General features: G+C 26.8%; 1 protein-coding gene across 8 annotated transcripts in view; it reads right to left on the reverse strand.

Moving 5' to 3' along the window:
- The window catches only part of LOC135922538 (beta-1,4-mannosyltransferase egh-like), a 57,477-nt gene that overhangs the window by 8,233 nt on the left and 32,283 nt on the right, over nt 1-16,961 (reverse strand). For 6 of the 8 annotated variants that reach the window (XM_065456921.1, XM_065456918.1, XM_065456917.1 and 3 more), the window contains 2 exons: nt 12,101-12,335; nt 5,929-6,663 (listed from right to left, as the gene is read on the reverse strand). In XM_065456921.1, the coding sequence (XP_065312993.1) occupies nt 5,929-6,663; nt 12,101-12,335 (970 nt within the window). Of the gene's footprint in view, nt 1-1,020; nt 1,686-1,733; nt 1,907-5,339; nt 5,425-5,928; nt 6,664-12,100; nt 12,336-16,961 lie in introns of those variants that run through there. The other 2 variants (XR_010570951.1, XM_065456922.1) reach the window with 2 other exon arrangements.

A 16,961-nucleotide genomic window follows, 5' to 3' on the forward strand; every position in this document is an offset into this window, starting at 1 on the left:
TTATATTTTATTCAAATCGCATATAAATTGCAAGATAACATTTTCAAAAAGATATAATATAAAAATAATTAATTATTTTTTAATAATTCATATTTTAATGGATGTAGAAAATAAATATATATATATTAAACAATTTTTATAATAATATATAATAAATAAGAAAATAAAGTAACAAAAAATTTTACCAAGATAATGCATTCTTAAAAATTTGGTTTGTATATCTTTTTACATAACAAAAATAGCGGCTTAATTTAACAGAATATGAATATACATTTTATAATATAAAATAACATAAATTTAAAATTCATGTAAAAGTTTTTTTGATCAGGAAAAATGTATCTTTTCCATATGTATAAGCATTAATTATATATATTTTTTTACTATTTTTTAACTTACAGATATAATGTTAATATATCCGACTTTTTTTTTCTATTATTTTTATTCCTGATCACTTTATCAGCATATAAAAATAGGTAGCTTTGAATTATATATTTTTTAAATTACCTATGTTATTAATTAATAAAAAAAAAAGTAAGTGGACCCATACAGTAAAAAGATAATTTTTTAAATAGCATATGCTCTTAGTGATTTACAAATATTAATTAAACTATAGTTCCTAGATAGAAAAACATTTTATTTTACCATTTTGAGAGAAAAGAAAGCTTAAATTTAAAAATAAATATGATAATAAGTTGATATATAATAGTTTTAGGCCATAATTTTTTTTCATTATATAAAACATAATTTCTTATTTTTATATAAACTTTTATGTATTCATGAATTATAGGGGTTATTTTTATTTTTTTTAAATTTTGTAATTTATCAATTCTTTCAAAAATATTAAAAAACTTTTATAAAAATTTTAAATTGATATCATTTTATGAATCCCGGAAAAAAACCCCGAAATTTTTTCGAATTTACTTAAGATCTAATAATATCGGTAATTTGGATTTAATAAGGTATAGACAAATTAGTATTTTAGAAAAAAATATTATAAAATAATGATTTATCAATAAAATAAACAGATCTTATTGCAAATTTTGTCTACTTAAGGATGGATATTGTATTTATTACTATAGCAAAAATTTTTACGAAAATAAGTAATACATGGGTTATTTTATTTCCCAGTACCAATTTGAACATCAGCATTTTTTCTTGTTTAAGCACTGCGATTTTGTTTTCAGTGTCCAACTACCTACACGCCATCGTTCAAGTTTGGTTTCATCGGCAGCCACCTCGCATTTAATTTTTTTAATCAATACCCAGATTGATGGGTGTTTATTCCCAACCAGATTAGAAAAACGATGATTCAAACCTTCGCATTGATTATTTATGAGTTATTATTTGGATAGAGTGCTCTGATTCAAGTTTTCGGAGGAAATCGAGGCCTCGACCTGTCTGGGATTGTGAATTGCTTCTTGTGACCTCCCTTGATACTCCATTGATGTAATTTTTATCGAAATATTCAAGAATATTCTTACCATTGCTTGGAGTAACCGATCTAAGGAATGACATTGCATTGCCCATATCACATAAAGGAACAAATGCTAAGCCGTCCATCATGCCACAAAAGAAGCTTAGGGCTTCATCGGTTCTGTATTGGCTTTCCAGACCTAGCTTTTGAATTTTTCTGCGGGTACTTTGACACAAATGGTAAAAGCATCCTCTGATTATGATGTGATCCCCTAATTGAAAAAATAAATATAAATAATTATACATATTAATAATCATACCAATGACAGTTTTAACCGCGCTCATAGCAGACTTTTCGAAATCCATGTATATATATAATGGATCCGGAAATAAATCCCGTTCTTGACATTTAGACATTATTACTTCGAATATTTTTTCGTAATTAGTTTGTGTTTTTTTGGAGTTTAATAGCTGTTAATGATTGTGGCATTCGCTTATAAAATTATTTATCAATATGAATTATTGCTAGGTTATACTAAAAAAATTAAGTGAAAATTGAGAAGAAAAAATTGAGAAAAGGTCAGAAAAATAAAGATTAACAATGACTTAAAGCAAAAATAGGAAGAAAATAATAAATTGAGAAAAAATTTAAGAAAAATTGACAAGAAAAAATTTTTAAAATAACGATTTTCTTTTTTTTAAATTTTTTTTCCTATTACCTCATTTTATATTATAAAATATTATACTCATATTCTGTTATAAATTAAACCGCTATTTTTGTTGTATAAAAATATACAAATAAAATATTTAAAAATGTTCCATCCATCTTATTACTTTATTTTCTTATTATATGTTATTATTATAAAAATTGTTTAATAAATATAATTTATTTTTTATATTCATTTATATATGGATTTTTAAACAATAGTAAATTATTTGTATATTATATCTTTTTGAAAAATTTTATACCTTGCAATTTATAGTTAAATACAATGAAATTGAATGATTTTTGCAAATGGCGATTGTTTTAATGACGTTTTTTGTAATATAAGTCTATGACTGATCTATTTAAATTTTTTTATTAGTAGACAGAACACACTACCAGCTAAGTCAATAGCCATAAATTTTGTTAAGAAACCTAAAAAAATTAACAAAACTTATAAATATCAGCTTCAAAACATCTTATAAAAATATAATTTAAATCACAAGATCCTTGAATGTATGGCAAAAAAATTCATGGAATATATTAATTTCGATAATGACTGACAGTATTCTCATAATGTAAATAATTTCTCTTAACAGATGTATTAACTTTAGTGTTGTTAATTTGCTTGGTAGTAAAATTTACGACCCAATTTGGTGCTCAGGCTTGTTCTGAGCACGAACCCGGAGCACAGACCCGTAGTTTAGACCCAGAGTTCCAACCCGTGGTTTAGACTCGGGGTTCTGGTTAATAATGTTATTCCATATAGTTCAAATAAAAATTATTTACCAAAAGTATAGAAACAGCAAAATGCAATGGCATTTTCTGGGGTTAGATAGTAAAGCCCTACAAGCAACTCAGCTTAGGGTTAAAAAAATTTTAAACGAGGACACCTAGGGCTTTGAAATACTTAGTGTGTTAAACGGCTCGTATTGAGCCAATTTTTAAAAATAAATAACTCAATATTTTATCCAGAAAAATATTACCTAAGTCTGAAGATTCAGCTCATAGAAAGAACAAAGGTCTAGACATATATTATCGAAATCTCGAGACTTAGGCAATATTTTTTCTGGCTAAAATATTGAGTTAGCCGTTTTTAAAAATCGTCTCAAAACGAGCCGTTTAAGAACACTAGAAATACCAAAAAATAGGATTAAAATGAGTTATTATGTTGGTTAGCTGAGCGATTATTTCCAGCTATACCATCCTAGTTCAGAATTAGATATGATTTTCTGTTTTTTAAACATGTATTGATTTTTTTTCTAACTTTAGAAATGTATCTTAGACACGTGCATTTGATAACATTATTTCCTAAATTCGGCAAGATTGAGCTTGAATGGGATATTTAGAATACTTTTGAATTTTTATTTATTAGGAAGGGTGGTTATACAAGCGTCTTTTTGTTTTGCCTATTCTGAAGTCAAAATATACAATATCTTAAATTTACACTTTTTATATAGTTTGAGTAATTATTATAATTGGGTATGGCTAAATACATACTAACTCGGCTAAATCTAGGCGCTTACCAAAGAAAATCCGTTAACATTAAGGCATTTTAATTTATATTAATTTCTTCCAAATTTGAGCCTCTAACTTTTTAAGATTAATCCCGAAAAGTCAGAGTGATAGTTTTCGGCTAAAAAACATAGTCAAGCCGATTTTTTAGCTTGCTAAAAATATATTTGGTTTGAAGAAGTTTAAAATTAAAATTGTTGTAAAATTAAAAAATAATTATTATAAGTTTTAATTTAAGCTAAAAATTTTTTTTCTCAACATTTTCTTTAAAGATTTTAAAAGTAAATTTGTTAATATTTTTATCTGATGGAGTTTTATTTTTAATTTAATCGCCAACATGTTTCATTAAATCATCACAACAACTGAAAAATAATAATTAATAAACTTAACTTCTAAAATATAAAAAAAACGGAAATTTTATTTTTAATAATTCATTTTTAAATTATAGTGAAAGTTAAATTTAATAATAAAAATTTCTATATAAATAACTAAAAAAAATAATAATTAATTATAAAAAAACGCATGCTGATTGTTGAGGATAATTATGGCAAAGTTTTAAAAATAACGAGTTCAAGAGATTTGTCGATATCTTAAACAAAGTGATAGAAAAATAGACATTGAAAGACAAATTATGGACCTGCTAATGGCTAACAATACCTTCACGGTTAAGGAAATAATTGCTGGTTCACCAAAAAATATTGGAACCATAAGGAATCAAAAATCTTCGATGGTCCAAAAAAAGAGCTGGCAAAGAATCGGATAGCAGATTGAAAAACATCTCCAGAGAAAGACTTTATTGACGAAACAGGCATCAATTTACATGTTGTAACTGTCTATTGTCTATGCCTGGGCACCACTCAATGTGAGACAATCAATAAAGGTTCCACCCTCAAAAGGGCGTGGAGTTATACATTATAAAATCATCGAAGGATCATATAATGGTATATTATTCCGTGAGTCCTTAATGGAGATTATTAGCATGTTACCACCTGATGCCATTATAGTTATGGATAATGATTCAATACATTAAAGTAATCTAATTGATGCCCATGGGGTCTTCAAAACCAAATAAAGGTTATTAATTCCCAGACCAAGCAGAAGGGAGCATGTAATAATAATCAATATAAATCAATTTATTCCATATGATTTTATAAATTTTTATAATCATATGCAACAGTATTTGGAGCTGGGCTATCGTGGACAACCAATTGACTAAAGTAATCTAATTATATAATAAATTAAGATTAACTTTTAATTTTTTAATTAAATAGGTACTACATAGCAAGCAATTTCGTATGACTATAAACTACCATTTAAATATTTTATATAATCAATATTCATGTATTAGTGTAATTATAAATATATTTCTTATTATATTATGTTTATATGTTATATATGAATTGAATAAAATATTAAATTAAATTTATATCTCAAATATGATAAAATAAATTGGGAGAAAAAAAAATTAAATTTTTAAGAAACAATAATAAAAGTTCAACCAACCATTAACAACACTAATTAACTTCGAAAGAGGTATTTTGATCATTATTACATTGAAAAAGAAATTGTAAAAATCTGGAGAATTCACATTACAATGAAATGTTGTTTATTCTTTATATTCGACTTAAGAAAGTATTAATGATTAAATATCAAACCAACTAATATTTAGCTTTCCATACAAATCTTGAGTAGTGGAGATCCTAATATCGCATTTACTTTTTTTAGTGATAATTCATATCCTAATCTTCAATTAACTTGTTGATGTAATCAGTTACTATCGAATGAACGTTTTCCTTTTTTTGGCAGTTCAATTCAAAATTAGAAATAAGTTTGGACTAAAAAACAAAATAAATATTTTAATGATAAAATTTTAAATTTAATTTTTTATTGTTGAAATTTATATTTAAAAAAAAACTAGTTATATATTTGAGTATTGTTTGTTAGTGTTACAAATATAAAATATAAGTTGATGAAAAAAATTTATAATTAAATTATAAAGTTTAGGAAAGATATTAAATTTTACTTATAAAATTGCTAGAATAACTTTAAATAATATTCAAAAGGTATAAATCCCTAGTAGAATGTCAATGAGCATTCTCAAAAAAAAAATTTCATAAATCTCAAGATTTTTTATTTTTAAATGTATCAAACTCTGAACGACACTTTATTGTATTCGTTTCTATTCAATTTAAATAAGCCTAGTTCATTTGCTAAGACAAAATTAAACGTGAAATTATTATAAGAGTGACATAGGTCTTCATAGTATATTCAGATAAAAATATCGTAATATAAAATACTCTCAGGGCAATCAATGTTGCTGAAAACGCGATCACGATCACTTAACGTCATAGCAGAAGCATTAGTAGGGACAGTTGGCCCCGCACAGCAAAAAGATGTGATGGCCCCAAAGGCATACATATACACAGTGGTGCCAGATATAAAGGCAGTGAGGACGCGGAGCAGACGTGGAACTTTTAGAGGCCATAGCTGATTGATGAGCACTTCATTAAGCAGGATAACAGGCATGAGTATCCAAGCGTACACAAAAAGGGCAAGGCATAACTTGCTGCTCCAGATCGGGATCTCGGGGCACTTATGAACAACGAGGTAGATACCCTGAAGCCAACGCTTGCGTTGCTTCAGAAAGTCGCCTACGGTAAAGGGCGATTTCTCCCACATCTCCCCATCTACAAAATCGAACCAGAAATTAAGGGTTCTGTCTGTACGATCTGCGCTCACTCCCGTTTTCGATATCAGGTGGCGGCGATGTTCAGCAGAGGTAGACTGGAGACGGATGGCAGTCATTGCGAAATAGCAATCCTCTGCGATGCTACCATGCGGTCCTACGTCAAAGGTAACACATCTTTCGGCGGCAGCTCTAGTGACTACAAAGCTCCCTTTCCAGTTAAAAAGCGGCTTAGAGAAGAATTTTAGTTGGAAACGGTTCTTACCCATATCGTCAGCTACGCGAAACGTGTCGGCCAGCGTGGTGAGCCAATTCACGACGCCATCGCGAGAATAAGTTATGAGGCCTTTGTCGAGTGGTAATTTTTTTTTAAAAAAAGGATAAATAAAATGCATCTGGGCTCAAATTAATCTAAATTAAGCATACATACCAATAATAAACTGAAAATTGTTTGAGGTTGAAAATAAGACTGAATTAATAAATACATTCAGACATTACGATGGAAATATGTCGAATTTAAGCAACAATATTTGTTTAGAAAAGTTGAACTTATAATATTTTATCGCTAAAGCTGAAAATGAAAAGATGTATTAAAATAAAATAAACATTTTTTTTTCATATTCGGCAAAAATTGAGGAACTAATTTGTTTTTTAACAATGCCAAAACTAAAAGTCAAAAAGTGAAATAACTTCCATAAAGTTGAGAATAATAAATTGAATCAAATATAGAGCGCGATAGAAACCATAAACAACTTCCGCCAACAACATTTTGTAAATTCCGATAAATATAATGTCTCCAGGTCAAAATAATTTGGTAAAATAAATTTAGTGTAATAATAAAATAATCAATGATGTCGTTTATAGTAGGTGGTTATGCAAAATAGCTCCATTTAAGCCGATTTTTAAAATAACTCAATATTTAAACCAGAAAAGTATTGTCTAATCCTCGAAGGGAATAGATGTCCAAACCTTTGGAGTATGTGAGAGGAGTACAGTTTTTTTTAAAAAAAAATGCTCTAAGAGGCGTTCAAAACAAAAGCTTATATAATAACATAGGGAACGTTCTCTTAAACTAAAAACGAGGAACGCGAATACTTTTTGAAGACTTTAAAGGCGCAGTTATTTTTAATTAACAATTTTTTCTAATATATTTTTTTTTGAAAAAATAAACGATTAAATATTAAAAATAAACAAATTAAATTTACCGATGATAAAAATTAAATAAGCCAAGGTGAACCATGCCACCATCTTATTATAAATATAAAAAAAAATTTTGAACGTAAATTATTCGTCTTAACTTATAATTTTTTTTTTTTAATTTATTTATAAATTTAGCCTCCTAACATTTATATTTTTGGAGATATAGGGTTTAAAGTTGATAAAATGACGAATTAAACCATACTATTCTTAAAAACGAAATAATTATAAATAACAAAAAAAAATTTGATTTCAGTGACCATTTTATTTAATATATATGAATTAAAAACGATTTTTGAAAATAATCATTGGGGGTATCAATCTTGCTGGATATATTTAAATAGGTAAAAAAAATGAGAAATCCGATTATTTTAGCTCGCTAAGACACATCTCAAGATACAGAGCCTCAAAAGTGCGAAAAATAATTATTTTCATTTCGCGCCTGTTAAAAATAAATTGACAATCTATCAAAAATTATTTAAGGCAAAAATAATAAATACAACATTTTCAGGTAAAAAAAATCTTTAAAGGTCAATCGAAAGAGAGAAAAAATTTGGGTCATTTTGAGTCTTTAATCTTCAGTTTACGTTTATGTCTTGACGCATGTTTTTAAGCATTTCTTTTCATACGAAGTTAAAACCCTACCGACGCATCAGCTTTTCTAGAAGATGCATTTTTATCAAAAAATCAAATTATTTGCATAAAATAGATGACGCTATATGAAATTATAGATTGTGGTTAAAATTTTGTTGCTAACATACCAATAACAGAATATTTTCATTTTATTACTAAAATATTTCAAATTTCTATTAAAATGTACCAATTAAATAGAGGGGCAGTGTGCCCCTTGACCATCTTAATAATGTATTGAAAATAATAAATTTCTTTCGTATAATTTTTTTATTAATCATTTTTATCAATAATATGGTAATATAGATAATCGAATTCATTTCACTATTTAAAATATATTTGAAGCAAAATAGAGTTAGAAATATAAATAATTATATATTTAAGCAAATAAATTTAAACGATGAATAGTTTTAATTGTCTCACCTTTATGTAAAGTATATGTTCGTTCGGTAGCAGTTGTGCTTTATGTATCCACAATTTGTCAACTAATACCGTTTTTCGGAATTTTTTCTAAAAAGGCCCATCTAACATTGATTGTCATAGATAAATGTCATATATCTATTTATTCTTTCATATATTAGATTAGTATTAATATTCAAATGAAGTGTTTTGTTTAATATTTGCGATTCTTATGAATTTGAATAAAATTTAGCTCCAATTTTATCTCGAGAAATTGAATAAATTAAATAGAGGATTAAATATTTTTGGAATAAGTGAAGGGCAATTGCATTATGCGTGAGGGATTGCGATATTATTACGTAACATAAATGATTTAAATTATTAAGTATCTTCGAAATCACAAAATGAATGGTAACTTACGCTTTTCAAAAATCGTCATTTTTCACACTTTTGAGACTCTGTATCTTGGAAAGCAGGTGTGCTAGCGAGCTAAAATAACGAATTCCTTATTTTTTTACTGATTTTGATAATTCCAGCAATTATTAAAATATCTCCAAAAATATCAATGCTAGGAGGTTAAATTTTTGCCTATTTTTTATTACGTTAACCTTTTTGCTTACCAAATTTTAAAAAAATCGAAGGGGGTTGGGCCGAATCGTAATTGATTTGTCATGGAATGACCCAACAATATAATCAATGTACCCTTGAAATTTTTAGCCCCCCCTCAGCTGATAAAAAAATGTCTAAGCTGCCCGGCCCGTAATTATTATTTCTTTGTGAAGGGAAAAAATCATAAATTTGCATTATTTTAAGAGTTAATTTTTTTGCTAGATTCCGAGCCCGTCGCATAAGTTGATCGGCCTGAAAAATTATTTTAAAGTTTTTCGGGCCGGTCTTTTTTGCGGGATCTCTAATACAATATAATCCTGTAGTAAATTTCTCCTTAAGAATTTTGAGATAATAATAACTTAATTGGCAAATTGTAAATGGGAATCTCGTATAAACGGTCTGTCCAAACAACAATTTTATATTGATGAATAATATATTACTTTTGCCCTCCAAAATTTAATTTTATTCCAACATATTTAAAAAAATTATACTATATCATTCATTCACTTAGGTCATTACAATTTCATTTATTAACAGAATATTAAAGTCGGACGCGGCCCGCAGAAACTTTTGAAAGGGTGTTCGGTCAAGCCCGTGAAATAATTTTGAACAAGTTGCCCGGCTCAGCGGGTAATAATTTTCTATGAAGGAAAAAGACATAAATTTGCTTGATTCTAAGCTTAAAAAATTAGCGAACTTCCTGCTCATAAAAGTATTTAGCACAAGTTGTTCTGCCCGGGATTAGTTTTACAGCTGGTGGAGGTTTAATAAATTTCATCCCATTCTATTCTTGCATATAAAAAAATCCAAAATCTTTGCGATATTTTCCCTTGAAACTTTAGACAATATTATTCAAATAAATTTTCAGGAATAATTGAAATGATTGTTTTTACAGGTTTGCGTGGTCATGAATATTCTGTTATTCAAAATGAACTTGCAACTTTGAATTAGATTTCTTAATTAATCCTTAAAACAATGGAAAATGACAAGCATCTTTCGTTTTAAAAAGAATGCAGCGTATAAAAACAACGTTATTATTTTGTTAGGCAGCGCTGCGGTTATTTTTTTGAGTAAGTCTACAGCACTATTTTTCTTAAACTGAAGTTTCTAAGATATCGTATATTTGGAATATACTTTAGTGCATACAAATGTGAAACACATTATATTTATTAAAACCATTTATGATGTACTTTATTTAAATATTTTTTGACCATTTTTTTACATTATTTATGATGTGCTTATTTTTAGCCTAAAGCAAACTAAAGAGTCAGTTACAAAAAATCATTAATTATTTCTGATAAAATTTAGTTTACTGACAAATATTACTTAAAATTTTTAAATACAAATTATACTGAAAAATAATTTAAATCCTAGCTATTTAACTAGAAATTGACAAAATTATGCTAAGAAATACTGATCACTTTTAATAAAATATTGATAAATAGCAGGGATGTGAACCCGACCCTCGTATTTTGCTGAACCCGAACCCTTTTTAAAAGTGGAGGGTCCAAGGGTTCTAGGCGTCATAAAAAATTTAAAAATAAAATATTTTTTGAAAAATAATTTAAATTTTTTAAAATTTTATTAACTTTTTTTTGTGGAATCATTGAATTTATCTTCGCGTTTTTCTTTCAATTTTCTTCCTGGACTTCCATTTTATTTAGAAATTGATATCATTAGTGTAAGTAATAATATTTTATTATGTAAATTTTTTAATAGGCCATGTTATAGTTGATTATTTTTATAGTGAATTGTGTAATAATATTTTAATTTAAATGATAAAGCACAACACTTTGGTCCTCAATTTGTATGATGCTAAAACGATTATTAAGTTTGAAAGATTTGTAATGATTTTATTATAGGAGCATATGCAGTTATTTTGTCAGAAGATGATCGAATAAAGGACCTTACTAGTGTATTAGTTCCTTTAAAAATAACAATATTAAGATTACAATCAAAACAATTATATTTATTTGATTTTTATGGCATATGGATTAGATGCTGATTAGATTTAGAAAAATTTACATTCCTTTTTATACGAAATATTAGAAAACATGAAAATTCGAGGCAACAAAATTTGCAAAATAGTGTTGTATACCCTTCTATATATTTAGTAACTTGATATCAAGTTTTATTGTGTATTGAGCAAAAACAAATGGCTAAAGACCATCTTAAGGATTTATGGCATACGCAACTATTATTTACAATATATTAGAGGCTACGACAATACTTACTGGTTGTAGTGATAATAATAATAATGATAGCAACATTGATGATCTTGAAATTTTACTTTTGAGAAAAATATCAAATTATCATCAGATAGAAAGGAGGATCAAAAAATGCCTATTGCATCTTTAATAGTAAAGTCCTCAGAAGTTAAGAGATAAGGATATAAATATTTTAAAATTCTGGGAAGAAAATTCTTCAATATATCCAGAATTATATATCTTATCTAGAATTTTCATGACTGTACCGGCAACATAAGTACAATAATTTTATAAAGATAACTATCTATTTTAAGTAAGGGTAGAACGTGAATTTTCATCTATAAAATATATATTGTCTACTTTAAGTGAAAATCTCAAGGATGATATTTTAGAAGATATTATGATTGTGCGATTGAATAAAACATTTAAAATATAAATTATTTCATTTTTAAATTTTCATTTGTAAATTATGAATATATATATTGAAGTATAATAATAATGAAAAAAAAATCTTATTTTAAGTTATTATTTTTATGTTCCCTGAACCCGGACCCGGGTCCTTTTCAAATTTATTCCTGTACCCGAACCCGGACACTTTTTTTGCCTAAGGGTTCACATCCCTGATAGTCGCCATTATTTTTCGAATAGAAATAATCTTCGTAATAAACACTATTAGATCATATTTCCACCACGAACAAAAAAAATTTTTTATTACATCAAAATAGGCTTATTGATATTTACCTTGTCCAAAATCGTTTTTACCGTCGCAGATGAAATTTAAGATACCAATGAGCGAATCAGTAGTGAGGAGTGTCTCTTCATCCAGATGTACTATCCAATCATCGTCATTCAAAAAATGATTGACATCCTCAAGTGCAAATTGTAAGGCACGGGCTTTGAACAGGCTCCCCCGAGGGGTGCGGTAAGAATCTGGTACCACTAACTCAAATATTCGGTCTCCGACCTTCCTTTCATTCTAAATAAACAATTACATATATTCGTTTTTTCGTAAAGATCCTTGTACAAACCAAAAGTTGGACTTCGACTAAAATTAATTACTTTGCTTCCCTCCCTAATTTCTTTATTGAAATTATTTTTTCAAAAATTACAGCAAAATTTTTTTCCATTGAAGGCGAAAATTTTAAAAAAAGCATCTGTTTGGTCATTTATGTAGCCTCCTCTAAGCATCTTAAAAAAGAAGAGACTATTATGATTTATCACCTCTTTGTTTTATTTGTTCCGAAAAATATATAAATAACAAGTAATAATTTACTTAATGTACAACTAAAACAAACCAGAATAGAGTGTCATAGCTCAAAGACTGAATAGCCTAAGCTAAACAGAAATAAGTTTCAAAAATAATCTGAGCGTTGACAAAGCCTTAGTAAACATTTTTTTTATCTTTCGTTGAAATATTTTTCTAACTGCCCTAATAAAAAAAATGAACTTATTTCAAAAATAAAATTTTGGATCAACTTGAATCTTTGAACAAAATAACTAGGATAGGTCAGGCATTCTCTGATTGTTAAATTCAGGTCTCTAGCTATTAAGTTTAAATTTTAAGCGAAATTGGCAAAATTTTCAAGAAAGTTTCAAGGCGAGGAAACGACAAAAATAATAAATTGTTTCACAATAAAGAAGACTAAATTATTTTCAAACATTTTGAAATGAGATTGTGCAATGTGCAGCAATAGCGATTCGCGTTTACTATACCATCATGATAAATTTATAGATCTATGACTGGTAAGCTGCTAAGAGTGTTTAACAAATGAATATCTTCATACATTGTCGCTCGATTGATCATATAATTATGCTAGTCCTATGCAGATCAATTCGACAGAACTCGGGATTCGGTTAGATTGGGCCTCGAAAAATAAAATAATTCTCGGATCGGTTGGACATAAATTTTTTTTAACCGTATTTGACCATGTCAAATACTCCTTCGGTCAATTGACTCAAATTTGACCGATTTACCAACTGTGATTTTTATACCAAGTATATTGTGTTCAACTTCAAAGAGCAAAAATGTTGGAAATTGAAATATAAATATATTTTATTCCACGCTATATCAAAATTAATATAAATATGGACAGGAATTTATAAAATTCTATATAATTTGCATATAACAGTAAAGTTGGTATGCCAAAATATGTAATAATGAATATTACTTTAAAATTTAAAGATAGAAAATGAATTATTGTTAAAAGTCAATTTGAATTTTTTAAACAAAAATATAAAAAGCAACTTGTATCTGTTGTCAAGAAAATGAAATAAGTATTTTTACAAATATAAGAATCTTATTAAAATGTCCAAAAGATATAGAATACCTTGTATCTCAGATAGAGGTTCGCAAAGTGATTTTTTCTCAACACGAGCCCAAATTAAAAATTTTGCCAGAGCCCGACCCGAGCCTGAATTCTAAAAATTTTTTTCAACCCGACCTGAACTAGACTATTTTTTTAAAAAATTTGAGTGGGAATATTATAATATCCTAAAACAATTAAAAATTATGTGTATTACCTTAAATAAAAGTTTATTTGACCACCATAATATAATCAATATTTATTAAGTTGAATTTTATAAATCGAAAACATACCTTTTATTCAGTTTAAATATTAAAAAAAGTTGAAATACATACAATCGAATTTAAAAATTATTAAGATTATATAAAAATAATGTGCATGATATAATGAACGTATTATAAAGATATATCAATATCATAATCAATAGTATCATATAGTGAATAATTGCGATATATAAATAATGAGGAGTCAAATTTGTTAGGCTTTAAAAACAAGTTCTCCCATCTACAAAGGCCCTACCAGCCGCTGAAAGCGCTCTTTCACTGCTAGCCAGGAATTTAAGAACCAAAACACTTAAATTGGAAAGGTTGTTTTGATAGGTCTTCCACCAATTAAAGATTTGGTAAACGATTTTGAATATCAAAAATTTACTGCCATTTATTTAAATTGATATTAGATAAAAATAAGCATGATCGTTTTCGTTGTATTTAAAATTTAAGGAGGCTATATAGTGTAATGTTATTTTTTTGCTCTCTACGAGAGTCGAACATAAACCTCCCGTTTCAAAGTCGTATGTTTTAAGCATGCACCAACTTGAATATAATTAAATTTAAAATATTAATTATATATATACTAGTTCATAACCCGTCAAGAATGACGGGAATGATAAAATCTTGAACTATTATATGAATTTTTTTTTAAATAAATGACAAATTTTATAATTTATTTTATTAAATTTAGCCTAAAATATATGAAATTGTAATAAAAAATGTAGGGTAGATATAGATAAATTGGTATTGTATGTCATTTCCAGAGTTCAAATATTGTTGAGATTAAATTTTTATATTGGCATATTTTGGGGTGTTAATATGAGATAAATGTTTATTTTTCAATTTGGCTAAATATAATTTAATTTATTTGTTAAATCATGTTTCTAAATTGTAATATTAGGATCACTGAGAGAAGTTAATTTTCTGGCATGGAAGATATTGATAAATAGGTATTTTATACTATTTGCAGAGATCCCATATTGTGGTTGAGATAAATAATTTAAATTTATTTGTTATATCTAAATTGTAATATAAAAATAATTTTATAAAAATTAATAAATTTAACTTTGATGGAATATAAATATTATGCTAAAATTAATATGAGATAAATGTTTATTTTTCAATTGGCTAAATAAAATTTAATCTGCTATTTTAAATTTAATAATATTCATTCTTACCATAATTTGAGGTGAGATTCGTATTCCTTTTAATATAAAACAATAAGATCTAAATTATATAAATTAATTGAAAAATAAATGTTAATAGCAAAATAATAACATATATAAGAAAGATTATATTACAAAATTATAGAAGGTGGTTGAGTGGGAAGAACGTTTGCCTCTAAAACGTTAAGTCGTGATGTACAAAAAATTTCCTTAAAATTTAATATTAGAGATATATAGTCTCCATCGATTTATTTAACATTAAGAAGATAGGAAAGTTGATAGAAAAAATAAAAGATGATAGGAAAAATAAAAATTAACATTAAGATTATACGAAAACGTTCATTTCTTGATTACGGTGATTATATATATACTAGTTGATAACCCATCAAGAATGACGGGAATAAAAAAATCATGAACTATTACAGGAAATTTTTTTATATTAAATAAAGGAGAACATTCAGTGAATTTTCTAAAATTTGGAGGTAAATTCCATTAAATAAGGAGATTGAAAGTGTTTCTTTTTTCCATTAAATAAGGAGATTGAAAGTATTTCTTTTTAACATTATCTATATAGAAATAGCTGGTAGTAATTGAGGTATCGTTAATAGCCTGGATAACCTGATCAAACGCATGTCGCTGTAAAACATTTAAATTGGCTAACATTACCATTGCGATATCTGCTTCTATTATTAGGTCATATAAATTAGATTGAGTGATAGAGTCAGGAGATGGAAGATTAAAATCGTTGCAATTGAACCCAGGACAATCTACACAGGTTAGAAGTATGGAGGATATTCCTGTGGTAACAAAGGGTAAGACATTTTTTGTTGTCCTCTAAGATAGTGTAGTAGAGTATTATAAAGATATGTCGTCTTACCTGATCCACCAGGAGCATCTATATAGAAAAATCTGGTAGTAATTGAGATATCGGCAATAGCCTGGATAACCTGATCAAATGCATGTCGCTGTAAAACATTAACAGGATTCCTTACATAAAGATTTTATGAAAAATATACGTTTACGACCACAAAATATGGTAGTAAATTTATTTTTTATCTCAACCACAATATGGGAACTTTGCAAATAGTTTAAAATACCTATTTATCAATATCTTCCCATGCCAGAAAATTAACCTCCGTCACTAATCCTAAGTACTTATTATAAATTAGATTTAACAAACAAATATAAATTATATTTAGCCACATTTATCTCATATTACCACCCCAAAATATGCCAGTATAAAAATTTTATCTCAACAACAATATTTGAACTCTGGAAATGACATACAATACCAATTTATCAATATCTAGGAAAATTCTATTAAATAAATTTGACTTAAATGATAAAATAATATTAAATTTTAAAAATATTTCACTCATCCTACTGTTTTTTTACATTAATTGATTTTTAATTTAATAATACTCATTCTTACCATATTATTAGATTTTTAACTTGTTCAAATTCAAATATTTGATTCATCCTACTGTTTCTTCCTGAAATATGGAGGAAAATTCTATTAAATAAATTATAATTTGATTAAAAATTGGTAAATTTAAAAAGGTTGTGATCTTCTAAAAATCATTAATTAAAAATGGTTGATTAATTAATTAATAAAACAAAGATAATAAATTTAGACCAATGAAATAGAAAGAAAATAAATTTAAACCAATGAAATAAGACCTTAATAAGCCAATAAAAATAAAGATTAATAAGCCAATAAAAATAAAAAATAAAGCAAAATAATAACGTATATAAGAAAGATTATATTATAAAATTTAATATACGTTAAGCCATGGGTTCGAATCCCGTTATGTATAAAAAATTTTCTTAAAATTTAACATTAAAGAGATATAGTCTCCATCGA

The sequence above is a fragment of the Gordionus sp. m RMFG-2023 genome, chromosome 1 (assembly GCF_954871325.1).
Source record: "Gordionus sp. m RMFG-2023 chromosome 1, tfGorSpeb1-WG-v2, whole genome shotgun sequence".
Taxonomy (NCBI): Eukaryota; Metazoa; Nematomorpha; class Gordioida; order Chordodea; family Parachordodidae; genus Gordionus; species Gordionus sp. m RMFG-2023.